At 49.3% G+C, this 13,980-nt stretch overlaps 1 protein-coding gene across 1 annotated transcript in view; it reads left to right on the top strand.

Annotated features, from left to right (window-relative positions):
- Grin2d (glutamate ionotropic receptor NMDA type subunit 2D) overlaps positions 1 to 13,980 on the top strand; it is a 31,203-nt gene extending 17,223 nt beyond the window's left edge. Inside the window, exons 10-12 of the mRNA XM_076838747.1 lie at positions 11,811 to 11,998; positions 12,200 to 12,432; positions 12,652 to 13,980. Coding sequence (XP_076694862.1) covers positions 11,811 to 11,998; positions 12,200 to 12,432; positions 12,652 to 13,980 — 1,750 coding nt within the window. The remainder of the gene's footprint in view (positions 1 to 11,810; positions 11,999 to 12,199; positions 12,433 to 12,651) is intronic.

Raw genomic sequence — 13,980 nt, 5'->3', positions numbered from 1 at the left:
TAAATTCAAGTTAAGCCTGGATCAGCTGGTGCAGTGGTGCTCATCTGTAATCCTAGGGAGGCCAAGGCAGGAGGATCACAAGTGCGAAGCCAGCCTGGGCAACTTGGCGAGGCTATCTCAAAATTTATAATAAAAAAGGCTGAGTTGTGGTGTGGTGCACCCCCTGGTTTCCATCCCCAGTTTGATTGTCAAAGAAGAAGAAAAAAGAAAGTCTCTCAGGGTCGCAGGAGAGAACCTGACTCACTGTCTTTCCACTGCATCGTAGTCCCTGCCTTTCCTGGCTGCCTGCACTCTTGGCTCATGGCCCCAAATCATTCTGACCTCCTTTTGCATCAGCTCATCTCCTCCTCTGACCAACCCTCTTGCCCTCCTCTTCTAAGGTCCCACATGACTGCCTGGGCCACCCATATGGTGCAGGATAAGCTCCCTACCTCAGGATCCTTCACTGTTCAATCTGTGAAGTGTCTTGCCATGTGAAGTAATATATTCAGAGGTTCCAGGTACTAGAGAGTGGATACCTTTGTGGGGGGCACCATTCCATCTACCACACCTTCCCAGGGCATATTCTTGAAGTGAGGTGTGGATCCTGGGTGGGCACCGCCCCCAGGGGAACTCTTCAAAAAAGGAACCCAGGCCAGGTGCAGAGGCACCCACCAGTAATCCCAGCAACTCAAAAGATTGAGGCCAGAGGATCACAAGTGTGAGGCCTGCTCAGCGACTACGGGAGGCCCTAAGCAACTTAGTGAGACTGACTCAAAATAAAAAATAAAAACATCTGGGTTCAATCCCCCCATACGTGGAGAAAAAAAAAAACCAGAACATCACCCCCCTTTCCCCAAATTCTCAGGGAAGTATAGAGTGTAGGGAATCAGGTATCAAAACACAGCACAGAATGAGGAAAATTTTTTTTCCATAGTGCATCCATCCATCCATCCATTCATTCGCCAAGTACTCGTGGAGAGCCTCTGATGTGTCAGGCGCTCTGCCAGATGCCTGCCTCCCGTAGACTTGAAGCTTCTGCTGGAGCGGGGTAGGCTGCAAACCCACAGATGTCTAAAAACCACGGCCTCCAAAGTGCCTCAGCATTGAGCCTCTGGTCACAGGGACTTTCTCTCTGGCCCTCTTCCTCCGCAGCTGTGCTTGCTTCCATGTTGCTCCCAGCGGCTTCCTTTCTCCCTGGAGACCGCATTCCTACACCTTCGCGTTCAGCGCTCCTCCAAGGCCCGGGAGTCCCGCAGTATCCTGGGGACACCTAACAGCAGTGGTTTCGGAACCAGGTGGTCCTGGGTTTGAAAGAGAGCTATCCTCCTTACTTGCTGCCGACCCTGGAGCACACAATTCAGGTCCTAAACATTAATTTTTGCCACCATAACATGGGCCAAGGATCCCTCGCGGGGGTCAAGCGGCTCTGGGAAACCAGTTCAAATTCACGTTCCCACTAGGAAGGATCTGATTGGTCCAGCTAGGGTCAGGTGCCCACATCAGGCCCAATCAGCAACACCCAGGGTGGACCTGGTCACGTGGTTGTCCGGTTGCCCTTCCCACATCAGGGCAGGTTCTCCCAGGTGTGCGGCCACCTGCGGCGAGAAAAAAAGCCTAGCGTTCCTTCCAGAACACTCTTCCTACGCTGGTTTCTGCCTTTTCTTCTGTTTCCAAACCTAGTGAACAGAAGGATGGAGGGGTGCAACGAGAACACGTTTGTTTCTGTCCAGGGCTCTTAGCCTTCACGTTAGGCTGCCTGGGAACCAAGTTTCCCTTCTTAAATTTCTCTTTTCCCCTCTCACTAAATGATTCCTTTGGTTGCTTGTGGTTAAAGTGAAAATCGCTCTTTCCTTGTTAATGGCTGTGTCGTTTCCTTCCATTCTTTTTTCTAGAACAGAGCTGAGGAGCGGTTTGCAATTTAAAATTTTCTTGGAAACACACTGAAAGAAATAGATATTAATTTTCATAATATTTTAAAAAAATTTTTTTAGTTGTTGATAGACTTTTATTGTATTTATTTATGTGTGATGCTGAGAATTGAACCCAGTGCCTCACACATGCCAGGCAAGTGCACTGCCGCTGAGCCACAGCCCCAGCCCGTAATTTTCATAATATATTTTATTTACTCCAGTATTTTCAAAATGTTATCATTTCAACGTGCAATTGATATGAACATTGAGATGATATTGGGGGTGGGGTGCGTTCAGTATGTATTTTATGTTCAAGGCCCACTTCAACTTGGACTTACCATAGTGCAGGTGCCCAATAGCTCCATCTGGTCCGTGGCTGTCATGTTGGACAGCACCCATTTAGAATTTTTTTTTCTCTTTATTTTTCTTCCTCTTCTCATCTCCCCCACCCTCTCTTGCTCTTTCTCTTACTTGTACTTCTTCCTCTTTCCTTCCTTTTTCTTCCCCAACCTCAGATTTCATCCAAAGTTTTTCTAAGCTCTTCAGGACCTATATAACATTGTCTCCAGTGCCCGCTTCTGGGAATTCTGTAAGTTCCTGGGTTTCTCAGGTTCGCCCTGGCTTCAAGCTCCTCTTTGCTGATTTAATTCACTTCCTTGGACCATCTGACTGGTCCTAGTGTGTCTTCCCAAGTTCAGAGTCTGTGAACCAGAACTGGAACCCAGAAGGCCTCCACTGTGTGTGGTGGGGAGAAGGGGAGGGGCCTGAAGACTGGCCAAGCTCTGCCAGCACTGGCCAATAGATATGCAACCAACCTCGGGGTAGTGCTGTTTTCCAGTGGCCACATTAAGAGACATAAAAAGAAGCAGGTGAAATTAATTTTCATAATATATATTACTTGTCCCAATATGTCCAGTATATTGCTTGGACACATAATCAATGCAACATGGTTGAGACCTTTTACCTAAGCTTTTCCGACATGCAGTCTTTGAAATGCAGTGTGTATTTCATACCCACAGCACCCACCAGTCCAGAACCTCCTGTCTCAAGTGCTCAGAGCCACCGCATCAGACAGCCCGGGTCTGCATTACCTAAATGAAAAGTGTCATAGTGATCATCACAAACAGAAGACATAAAAGGCATCTTACCACCCCTGGCCCCTGGGAGACTTTTTCACTTCCTTACTCACCCCCCAGAGTATTCTCCCCAGCCAGCGCTGACTCATTGCTCATCTCCCTGCTTCCCACTTCTACCGTTTCCCTCCCCAGCTCCTCCCTCCAGGAAGGCTCCTGGGAATCCCAGATCCTCTCTTGGGCAAAGCAGAGACTGGTTTTCCCAGCTTTGCTCACGGAGCCACCCTGACCTCACTAGCACCTGCCAGGGGGAGGCTTGGTTACAAACAGCCTCCTCTCATCCACAGGGACACCTCACACTTTGTCCTTGGCCTTAGGGAGCAAGAATTCAGACCCCACTTTCCAAATCCACTTGGTTCCTGAGTTTTGGGTAACAAGAGTGAGAAAGTGACTAGCCAGGGAAACTGCCCATCTCACAAAATGAATCTGTCCCCCTCTCTGACTTTGGAGAACCAAGGATACCTGTATGTCCCTGTCCCCATACAAATGTCAACCACATTTCCGGCTTTTACTGAGTAAAAATAGCTTGGAGACCTCATTCCATGTCTTTTTATAGATTATCATCATCCTTTTTTAAAATTGAGATATACTATACATACAGTGAGGAAGAACAAACTACAAAAAAGTGGACCACCCATTGATTGTTTATACATGCACATGCACCCATGGGACCAGAGGAAGGTATGGAAATCTTTCCAGCTCCTGGAAAAGCTCTCCTTTGCCCTTCCTTCCTTCCTTCCTTCCCTCCCTCCCTCCCTCCCTCCTTCCTCCCTTCCTTCCTTCCTCCCTTCCTGGGAATTGAACCAGTACCAGAACTGGGCACTCAACCATGGAGCCCCTCCCCCCAGGCCCTTTTTGTATTTTATATTTTACCAGAGATAGGGTCTCACTGAGTTGCTGAAGTTGGCTTTGAACTCTTGATCTTCCTGTCTCAGCCTCCCAAGCCACTGGGATTTCAGGCACACCACTGCGCCTGGCTTGAACATCATCTTAACAGAATCAAACAGGGTACATAATGTCTTTTGTGTCTTTTTCTCAACATTGTTACCTGGTCGCTGGCTTTTTGCTGTGTGTGCCATTGTGTATACCCTTACATGAATATACCACAAATTCTTCCATTCTGCTGTTAGAGGACATTTGGGTCATTTCTAGAGTTTGGCCATTATGAACAGGCTACTATAGTAAGTATTGGGAGGATGTATACCTTCATTTTTTTTGTGTGGGGGGGTTGCTCCCATCGATGGATCAGCTGGGTCAAGGGAGGGACATGCTCAGCTGTGATGGATTCTGCCAGGTGTTTTCCAGAGTGCTTGTGGCAGCTCACACTCTCACGGGCAGTACAAGTGTTCCACCTGTTCCACATCCTTGCCAACGCTTGGTCTCATTCCCACTGTCTTTTTAATTTACTATAGTGTTTATTATATTCCAAGTCTGCTCTAACTCATTTTAGCTCATGATTAGTTTTCTGGGGCTACTGTGATGGCATATTTTTTGGCCTGTCATTCTGGAGGCTGGAAGTCCTGGTATCCTGGGGGGTTGGGAGGGAAGGATCCCTCCACTCTCTCTCTCCTTGGCTCACAGGTGGCTGTGTCCTCTCCTCTCTTCAGATTATTTTCCTTTTAAGTGCTTCTGTGTCCAAACTTCCCCTTTTTATCAGGACACCAGTCTTATTGATTTAGGGCCCACCCTGTGACCTCATTTTAATTAAAAATAATTTTTAAACATTTTTTAGTTGTGTGTGGACACAATACCTTTATTTTATTTTTATGTGGTGCTGAGGATCGAACCCAGTGCCTCACACATGCTAGGCAAGTGCTCTTCCTCTGAGCCACAACCCCAGCCCCTCATTTTAATTTGATTGCCTCATTCATGACCATTTTAGGTTAATATTATTAGAAACAAGCACAGCAAGATTCCCACGGCTGCTAATCACCAGGGCTGGGACTTGAACCCTAAGCTGCTTCTGCAGCCCAGTCTCCCAGCCTCTGGGCTGCACTGCCTTGTGTACACAGTGAGAAACCCAGAGCTGTTCCCCTGCCCCCTCCCAATTCACAAAGGACACCCCTGTGTTTCTCATTGTCACCTCTTGCTCTGATTTCCTGCTTCTGCTGAGTTCTTTTTTCCCCCAGTATCCCTTTTACATTTTTTCTAATTTTTAGTTCTATTTTTATCAGTTGTCCATCCACACAGTTTAGAAAGTAAAATATAAGATTTTTGAAATGAAAAACAACAGGCCTCCATCTGCTTACCTCCCATGTCCCTCACCTGGAAGAATTTGCTTTCACCCTTTTCATTGTAACATTTTGCTATTTCTCTAAATACCATTTTTGTACTGCTACCTCTAGATTTTTTTTCAGTTTTAGGCATTTTCCATCCACTTCTCACTATGGAAGGCACATACTCATGCTCTTATTTAAATCCTTCCAGCCTCCCACATTGTGATTCTGACTAGATGAATATTCAGTGTTTACATGTTATGACTATGTAAATGCTCTCCCAGCTGCCACAAGTAGTAAACCATGATTACATTCCTCTCCTACACAATTCTTTGATTTTTTTTTTCTGGAGTTAATAATTGTCTTTTTTTTTCCCCCTTCAGTTGCTTAGTGGCTGAGTTTTCTTTGTGCTTAATTAATTCAAACCCAAATTCTCTGTTAACTACCTGAATCTCTTTTTATGTTCAGAAGCATCAAATGCTCTCTTAATTTCCTTTTACTGAAGAGGTCTCTCTTGGCCTTCTAGCCTGCTCCCAGTTTGGATTCTGTGGAATCACAGATTGTTACTTTACCTGGGTTTTGCTCCCTTGTGCTTTTAAACATCCAGACAAAAGGCATATAGGAGAAATATTTTTGGAGATATTGCATATCTGAAAAGTCTTTGTCCTCATACTGAATAGACAGCCTGGCTGGGTATAGAATTCTGCAGTAGATATCATTTCCTCTAAGGATTTGGAAGTATGACTCCATTGTGTTCTACTGTCCAGTATTACTGGAGAGGAGCCCCAAATTATTCAGACTTCCAAGCCTTTGTGTATGGTCTGTTCATTCTTTCCCTTGTCCTCAGATACTGACATTTATTAACAACATGCCTTGATCTATTTGCATTTCAGTTGTATTCTCATGCCATTTGTTTTGAGGAAATTTGTTTTTCTTGAATTCTTTTATGAACGGTTTCTCCCTTCTCATTCATTTCCCTGTTCTTTTTTTTTTTTTTTTTTGGTTCATATTAATTTAATATTAAACTTCTCAGACTGTCCATTTCTTTTATCCTTTTTCTTATTTTTCTCTGATACTTCCTGCAAGATTTTCATTTTTCTTTCACCCTTTTATTAAGCTTTTCATTTCTACTATTTCATACAACACACACACACACACACACACACACACACATTTTGTGGTGGAACTAAGGATTGAACCCAGGGCCTCACACATACTAGCACTCTACTGCTAAGCAAAATCCTCAGTCAAGTATATTATTAATTTTTAACAACTCTTTTTTTGGTCTCTGGACTTTTATAGTATTTTGTGAATTTCATATTATGCTATTTTACAGAATCCTATCATGGTTCAAAGTTGTAGTATCTTATTTTTCTGACATTATAGTTTTTTTACTTTTAAGATATTTTCTCATCTTCACTGTTTCCACCAAAGCTCCCTCCCCCCTCCACCATTTATTCATTTTGTATCTTTATCTGATGTCCAGTAATCCTCTGTATCTGTTCCCATTTGGGAGTGGAGGTGTAGATTTCTGGAAGTGGTAAGCTTATAAGTGCTGAGCAGGGTTGCTGAATTTTACTGTAGGATGATCTAAACCATATTTTTCCTGGAATTCCCAGTGATGGTGCTTTTGAAGGGATTTTTTTGTTCTCTTTTCTTGGATACATACACACACACACACACACACACACACACACACACGTAGTTTTTGGTATATTCTTTGTTGTCAGTGGACTTTATTTTATTCATTTATATGCAGTACTGAGAATTGAACCCAGTACCTCCTACATACTAGGCAAGTGCTCTACCACTGAGCCACAACCCGGCCCTTTGGATATATATTTTTTTAATATAGAGAGGAACAAAGAAGAAACTAATAAGCCATGATCTCCTTGACAAGATACCCTTAATGACATGGAAGTTAAAAGGCATCCATTTGTGCACCCAGTAAATATTTATTAAGGGCTTCTTAAGCCAGAGTGCTGGGGCATAGCAGTGAACAGATCAAAGTCCCTGGAGCTTTCATTCCAGACTAGGAGACAGGCACCTGTGTGCCCCGAGCAGACTCCAGTGACAGGCAGGTATCTCCAATAGACAGAACATTTCTGCAACCATGGGAAGGTTCTAGACTTGTGCAGCCCCATGGGCAGTCCCCAGCTATTGAATGTGCTTGGTGTGACAAAGGAATGTGATTTTTAATTAAAATTCTGATGTAAATAGCCAGTTGTGGCAAGTGGTGACCCCAGTGGACAGCACTGGAAAGTGCCACCCTCACAGGGAGGCACAAGGGCTCTGGCTGCTGGAAGGGCGCGTGACCTCACAAGAGAGGAAGGATGGGGCTGGGGATGTGGCTCAAGCGGTAGCGCGCTCGCCTGGCATGCTTGCAGCCCGGGTTTGATCCTCAGCACCACATACAAACGAAGATGTTGTGTCCACCGAAAAACTGAAAAATAAATATTAAAAAAAAAAAAAAAGAGAGAGAGAGGAAGGATGGGCATTTCCTACCAGGAAATAAAGCACCCAGCCTGTCCCGGGGCCCATCCACGAGCCATGTTCAGTTTCCCACTCACAAAGGAGCTGCACAAACATCAAGTCCCCTTTCCCTAAAGCAGGCATTATTTTTATTTCTTTTAAAATAGGAAAGACACAAATACACACACATAGACACACACACACACCCCTTCCCTGTACACTCCTTGAAAGTGTCCCTTGTTTTCCTCTTGCTTTTTTCTGAGGAGGACTCCTCTTGGCCACTTTTCCTTGGAATGAGGTCTTACCTCTCCGCTCCAGGGCCCAGCCCACCGTCCAGCCTGAATTCATTTACTCAGCCACTTTTTTTTTTTTTTTCCTTGAGACAGGATCTCTCTGTTGCCCAGGCTGGCCTCAAATTCCTGGGCTCAAGAGATCCTTCTGCCAGTCTCCCGTAGCTGGGACCGACAGGACACCATGCCCAGCTTACTCAGCCAGTCTTTATTAAGTACTTCATGTATACCAGATGCTGTTCTAGACCCTGTGGATGCAGTTTTAAACCATAAAGGCAAAGTCTGTGCCCTCATGGGATGAAAATCCAGTGGAGAGAGACAGGCAGTACAGTGATCAGATAAAAACGTTGGCTGGTGTGTTCTGAGGCATAGGGGTAAGGGCTTATCACCAAGTCAGGGTAGGGTGAAAGCATTTGCAAGACCTGGGAGGGGGCTACAGGCTGCAGTATTAGGTAAGGGGCTTGAGAAGGTGTCTTTTGAACAGACCTTTGAAGGAGTGAGGCATTGAGGCAGGTGGCTACCTGGGAGAAGAATGTTCCAGCAGGGGGAACAGCCCGTGCAAAGGCCCTCAAGCAGCAGGAAGCTATACCTGTTCCAGGTACAGCAGGAAGACCAGTGTGGCTCTCCCAGAGCAATGGAGGGACATGGGGGCAGAGGGGTAAGGAGAGGTGAGGAGATGTCCAATGGCCTGGGCCTTGAAACCCAAATAACTCAAGTCATACTGGGTAAAGTGGAGAGTCAGGGGAGGGTGGTGAGCTGAGGAGGGACAGGCACTAGATCGAAGGTTAAGACCCCCTTGATGACAGAATGGAAATAAACACTGAAGAAGAGAGAGGCAGGGAATTTTTATTTTTCTCCAAACTTGTACCCCAACCAAAGCTGTAGGAAACAGCTGAGGGTTAGTTTTTTGGTGGTGGGGATTGAATCCAGAGCCACATCCCCAGAGATTATTTTTTGAAACAAGTTGCTTAGGGCCTCTCTAAATTGCTGAGGCTGGCCTCAAATTTGCAATCCTCCTGCTTCAGCCTCCTGAGTCACTGGGATGCAGGCATGCCACCACCACACCTGGCAAATAGCTGAGTTTTAATACCGATTTAGGTTTGGGAGGTGGTAGGGGCTAGGCACTAGATCCCAGAACAACTGAGCAAACAATTTAAAATGAATGCTGGGCTGAGGTGCAGCTCAGTGGTGGAGTGCGTGCCTGGCATGTTCAAGGTCCTGAGTTCCATCCCCAAAGCAAAAAAAAAAAAAAAAGTGAACATCATTTGATTCCACCTTCCTAAAATTCCCTCAGTTATTTCCACCACTGAAAGCCTTAACTTTTAGTTTTCTCTAAATGCTCTTCAGGCTCTCCCTCTGCCCCCATTTCCTTAAGGACCCTTGAGGATCTCCTTCCATCTCATTCTAGTCCATAGTCCCTCCCTTCCTCCTCTTCAGGCTGACTCTGGAAACTCCAAATTCTTCCCACTCAAAAGTGGAGTGCAATTCACCTTTCGCCCCCAAGGGCATTTTCCTAAACAAAGAGAAACCTAGAGAGAAATTACAGTTTCCCTGCACCGCAAAAGCGCCCACAGGATGGGGCTGGGGATGTGGCTCAAGCGGTAGCGCGCTCGCCTGGCATGCGTGCGGCCTGGGTTCGATCCTCAGCACCACATACAAACAAAGATGTTGTATCCGCCAATAACTAAATAATAAATATTAAAAATTCTCTCTCTCTCTCTCTCTCTCTCTCTCTCTCTCTCCTCTCTCACTCTCTCTAAAAAAAAAAAAAAAAAAAAAAAAAAAGCGCCCACAGGCAGTGGCGGTATTTTTCTTGCCTGCACAACCATTTCCGATGCCAGCAGGGATCTCCTGCCCTTTTGGATCTACGGAAAAGTAACCCAGACCCCACTCTCCAGCCTCGGGACTGGACAGTGACTGCTCTCCCCGAGACCCTGCTAATTCTCAAACTCTGTGTTCTTTGCTCCACCCCAACTCTGCTTCTGCTCTGTCCATTCAATTTGGGGCAGCTGCTCCCAGTCTGTCTCCCCTGTCCGGGTCGGGGGCATGGACTAATTCAGCCTTTTTTCCTCATTCCCACACACTTCAGGTCACACATGTGTGACCATGTTAGTGTGTGGTCAGAGCTTTTCCGAGAGTTTTTGGTCACAGGGATTTACACCAGCTGATAGGCTAAGGGTTCTGGTAGAAAGCCTGCCTAACTGTGTGTGTGTGTGTGTGTGTGTGCGCGCGTGCGCTCAGAGGCCCCGGGTTCAACCCCCAGCACCACTGAAAACAGAAAAAACAGGCTAGCAATTCAAAAGTCAAGGTTAAGCATTCTTCCCTGGAAGACCCTTTCCTTTCTCTGCAACCCAGGCTCCAGGCTTGTGTCATTGCCTACCTTATACTCCCTGGGCCCTCACACTGTCCAACACTGTTTCATTTTAAATTAAATTAACGTAAAATTCCATCTTTTCATCCCACTGGTCACACTTCAGGTGCTGAAGAGGTATATGTGGCTAGTGGCTGCCCTGTCGGGCAGTCATACTGGAATATCCCATCACGACAGACGGTTCTTTCGGACAATGCTAGGCTAGACAGACGGGTACCTCCCTCTCAGGACTTGTCTGGTGTCTGCAGAGGAAATGACCAGAATTTCACCCCACTGCCTGTTATTAAAAAATAAATAAATATGAGGTCATATTCTAAATGGAATTCCAGGGCTAGTTTTGTATTAATACATCCTGGATGCCTTCATTGGACAGATCATAAACATTTATCTGATATCACGGAATTGTTACAAAGTGTTCCCTGGCCTGGACTCATTTATTCACTCATTCATTTATTCTGATGATATTTATCAGCTGCCTTGTATGTGTCAGGAACTGTGTCCTGGCCATGGCTGGGAATGAGACCAACTGGGATCCTGCTCCCTGAGGCTTCAGTCTCCTGGGAGAGGTTGAGATGAGTCCAGTAATCATGGAGATTAGTACAGACTGGCCATAGTTGTGGAAGAGTGATGCTTGGTGTGGGCCACAGTGTCTCATCCATGAGAACCGATCCCATACCCCTGCTTCTCATCCCCTCAAGTTTTAGAAATTAGGGCCTGGGGGGAGGACCCAAGTATGTTAAGGTATGTTTCTGGGCCTGTGTTTCCTCATCTGAAAACAAATGGACATCATAGTTTCTATCTCATAGGGATGCTGTGAGGATTAACTCGATTTCTAGGCTAGATAGATCATGCCTGGTGTAGTCTATGTACAACATAGCAGTCGTTCACATTATTATTATCATTCTCTCTTTGAAGCCTCAATCCTCCTCTTTAAATTGTAGGACCCTTTTATTTATGTATTTTAAAATTCTTATTAATTGTATTTTATTGTAAAATACTAGGGGTAGTAGGGGTTGAATTCAGGGCCTCACTCATATTAGACAAGAGCTCTATTCCTGAGCTACACCCCCCAGCCCCTAGAACCATTTTAAAAAATAAGTTTTCTAGTTAAAAAAAAAAAATAGGATTTTCTCTGGAGGGCTACAGTGAAAATTAAAAACAGTTCATTATTCATCAAAAGTCAGTTAACATTTCTCCAGCGCCTCCTTTGCATCAAGCATCATCCAGCGTTTGCAAAAACTCTGGACTGGAGATATTGCAATTATGCCCATTTTACAGAGGTTGAAACTAAAGCACAAGAGAGCTTTGTCTTTGCTCAAGAGCTCCAGGTCATTAGGATTTGGAGGGACTGGTGGTTATGGGTGAGAGAGCTTCTGGGCTGGGTCATGATGGCAAATGAATGGGACTCACGCTGCCTTCATGCCCCCTGTCCTCAGGAAGCTGGATGCTTTCATCTATGATGCAGCAGTGCTCAACTACATGGCCCGCAAGGATGAGGGCTGCAAGCTTGTCACCATAGGCTCTGGCAAGGTCTTCGCCACCACAGGCTATGGCATCGCCCTGCACAAGGGCTCCCGCTGGAAACGGCCCATCGACCTGGCACTGCTGCAGTTCCTGGGGGATGGTGGGGCTGCCTGCAGGGACTTCCATTTTCACATGGGAGGCGGGAGAGTGGGACCCCTGGGACCTGGGGAAGGAGAGATTGGGGACCTTGATACCAGGGTCTGCTAGATGAAGGGCTGGGGGGCGTGGACTCCCATAACAGAGGGGGGAGGATCCTGAGAGGGTGTTCATAGCAGGTGACCTCTGACCCCACCTTCCCCAGATGAGATCGAGATGCTGGAGAGGTTGTGGCTCTCCGGGATCTGCCACAATGACAAAATCGAGGTGATGAGCAGTAAGCTGGACATCGACAACATGGCGGGTGTCTTCTACATGCTCCTAGTGGCCATGGGCCTCTCCTTGCTGGTCTTCGCCTGGGAACACCTGGTCTACTGGCGCCTGCGGCACTGTCTGGGGCCCACCCACCGCATGGACTTCCTGTTGGCCTTCTCCAGAGTATGTAGCGGGAGACCGCAGAGACAGGGAGGTACCGGCAGAGTTGAGGAAGGAAGGGAAGAACGTGGTGACGCAGCCGTAGATGTGGGGAGAAAGAGGCAGAGACTAATGGTAGTGGAAGGGTCCCAGGCGGAGGCCTGGAGAGGAGGGAGGCACCCCCGAGGGAGGGCAGGTGTCCTTGCATCCTGCGCTGACCCCATTCTCTCACCCGCCACACAGGGCATGTACAGCTGCTGCAGCGCCGAGGCCGCTCCTCCGCCAGCCAAGCCCCCTCCGCCGCCTCAGCCTCTGCCCAGCCCCGCGTACCCCACTGCGCGGCAGGCTCCGGGCCCCGCGCCATTCGTGCCCCGAGAGCGCGCTGCCGTGGACCGCTGGCGCCGGGCCAAGGGCGCAGGGCCGCCGGGAGGCGTGGGCCTGGCCGACGGCTTCCACCGTTACTACGGCCCCATCGAACCACAGGGCCTAGGCTTGAGTGAGGCGCGCTCCGCGCCCCGGGGTGCGGCCGGGCGCCCGATGTCCCCTCCTGCTGCGCAGCCCCCACAGAAGCCACCGCCCTCCTACTTTGCCATCGTGCGCGACAAGGAACCGGCCGAGCCACCCGCGGGCTCCTTCCCTGGCTTCCCGTCGCCGCCCGCGCCCCCCGCCGCCGCGGCCACCGGCGTCGGGCCACCACTCTGCCGCTTGGCCTTCGAGGACGAGAGCCCGCCGGCGCCGGCGCGCTGGCCGCGTTCCGACCCCGAGAGCCAGCCCCTGCTGGGGCCTGGCGCGGGCGGCACCGGGGGAGCTGGGGGTGCGGCGGGCGGGGCCCCAGCCGCACCGCCCCCGTGTCGCGCCGCGCCGCCCCCCTGCCCTTACCTAGACCTCGAGCCTTCGCCGTCGGACTCGGAGGACTCGGAGAGCCTGGGCGGCGCATCGCTGGGCGGCTTGGAGCCGTGGTGGTTTGCCGACTTCCCTTATCCCTACGCCGAACGTCTGGGGCCTCCACCCGGCCGCTACTGGTCGGTCGACAAGCTTGGGGGCTGGCGCGCCGGCAGCTGGGACTACCTGCCCCCACGCAGCGGTCCAGCTGCCTGGCACTGTCGCCACTGCGCCAGCCTGGAGCTGCTGCCGCCGCCGCGCCATCTCAGCTGCTCGCACGACGGCCTGGACGGCGGTTGGTGGGCGCCACCACCTCCGCCTTGGGCCGCTGGGCCCCCGCCACGGCGCCGGGCCCGCTGCGGATGCCCGCGGCCTCACCCTCACCGCCCGCGGGCCTCTCACCGAGCGCCAGCTCCCGCGCCACATCACCATCGGCACCGGCGCACCGCGGGGGGCTGGGACCTCCCGCCACCCGGGCCCACCTCGCGCTCACTCGAGGACCTCAGTTCCTGTCCCCGCGCGGCCCCCGCGCGTAGGCTCACGGGGCCCTCCCGACACGCGCGCCGGTGCCCGCATGCCGCGCACTGGGGGCCACCGCTGCCCGCCGCGCCTCACCGGAGACACCGGGGCGGGGATCTGGGCACCCGCAGGGGCTCGGCGCACTTCTCCAGCCTCGAGTCCGAAGTATGA

The sequence above is a fragment of the Callospermophilus lateralis genome, chromosome 18 (assembly GCF_048772815.1).
Source record: "Callospermophilus lateralis isolate mCalLat2 chromosome 18, mCalLat2.hap1, whole genome shotgun sequence".
Taxonomy (NCBI): domain Eukaryota; kingdom Metazoa; phylum Chordata; class Mammalia; order Rodentia; family Sciuridae; genus Callospermophilus; species Callospermophilus lateralis.
This window is presented reverse-complemented; position numbering and strand designations above follow the sequence as displayed.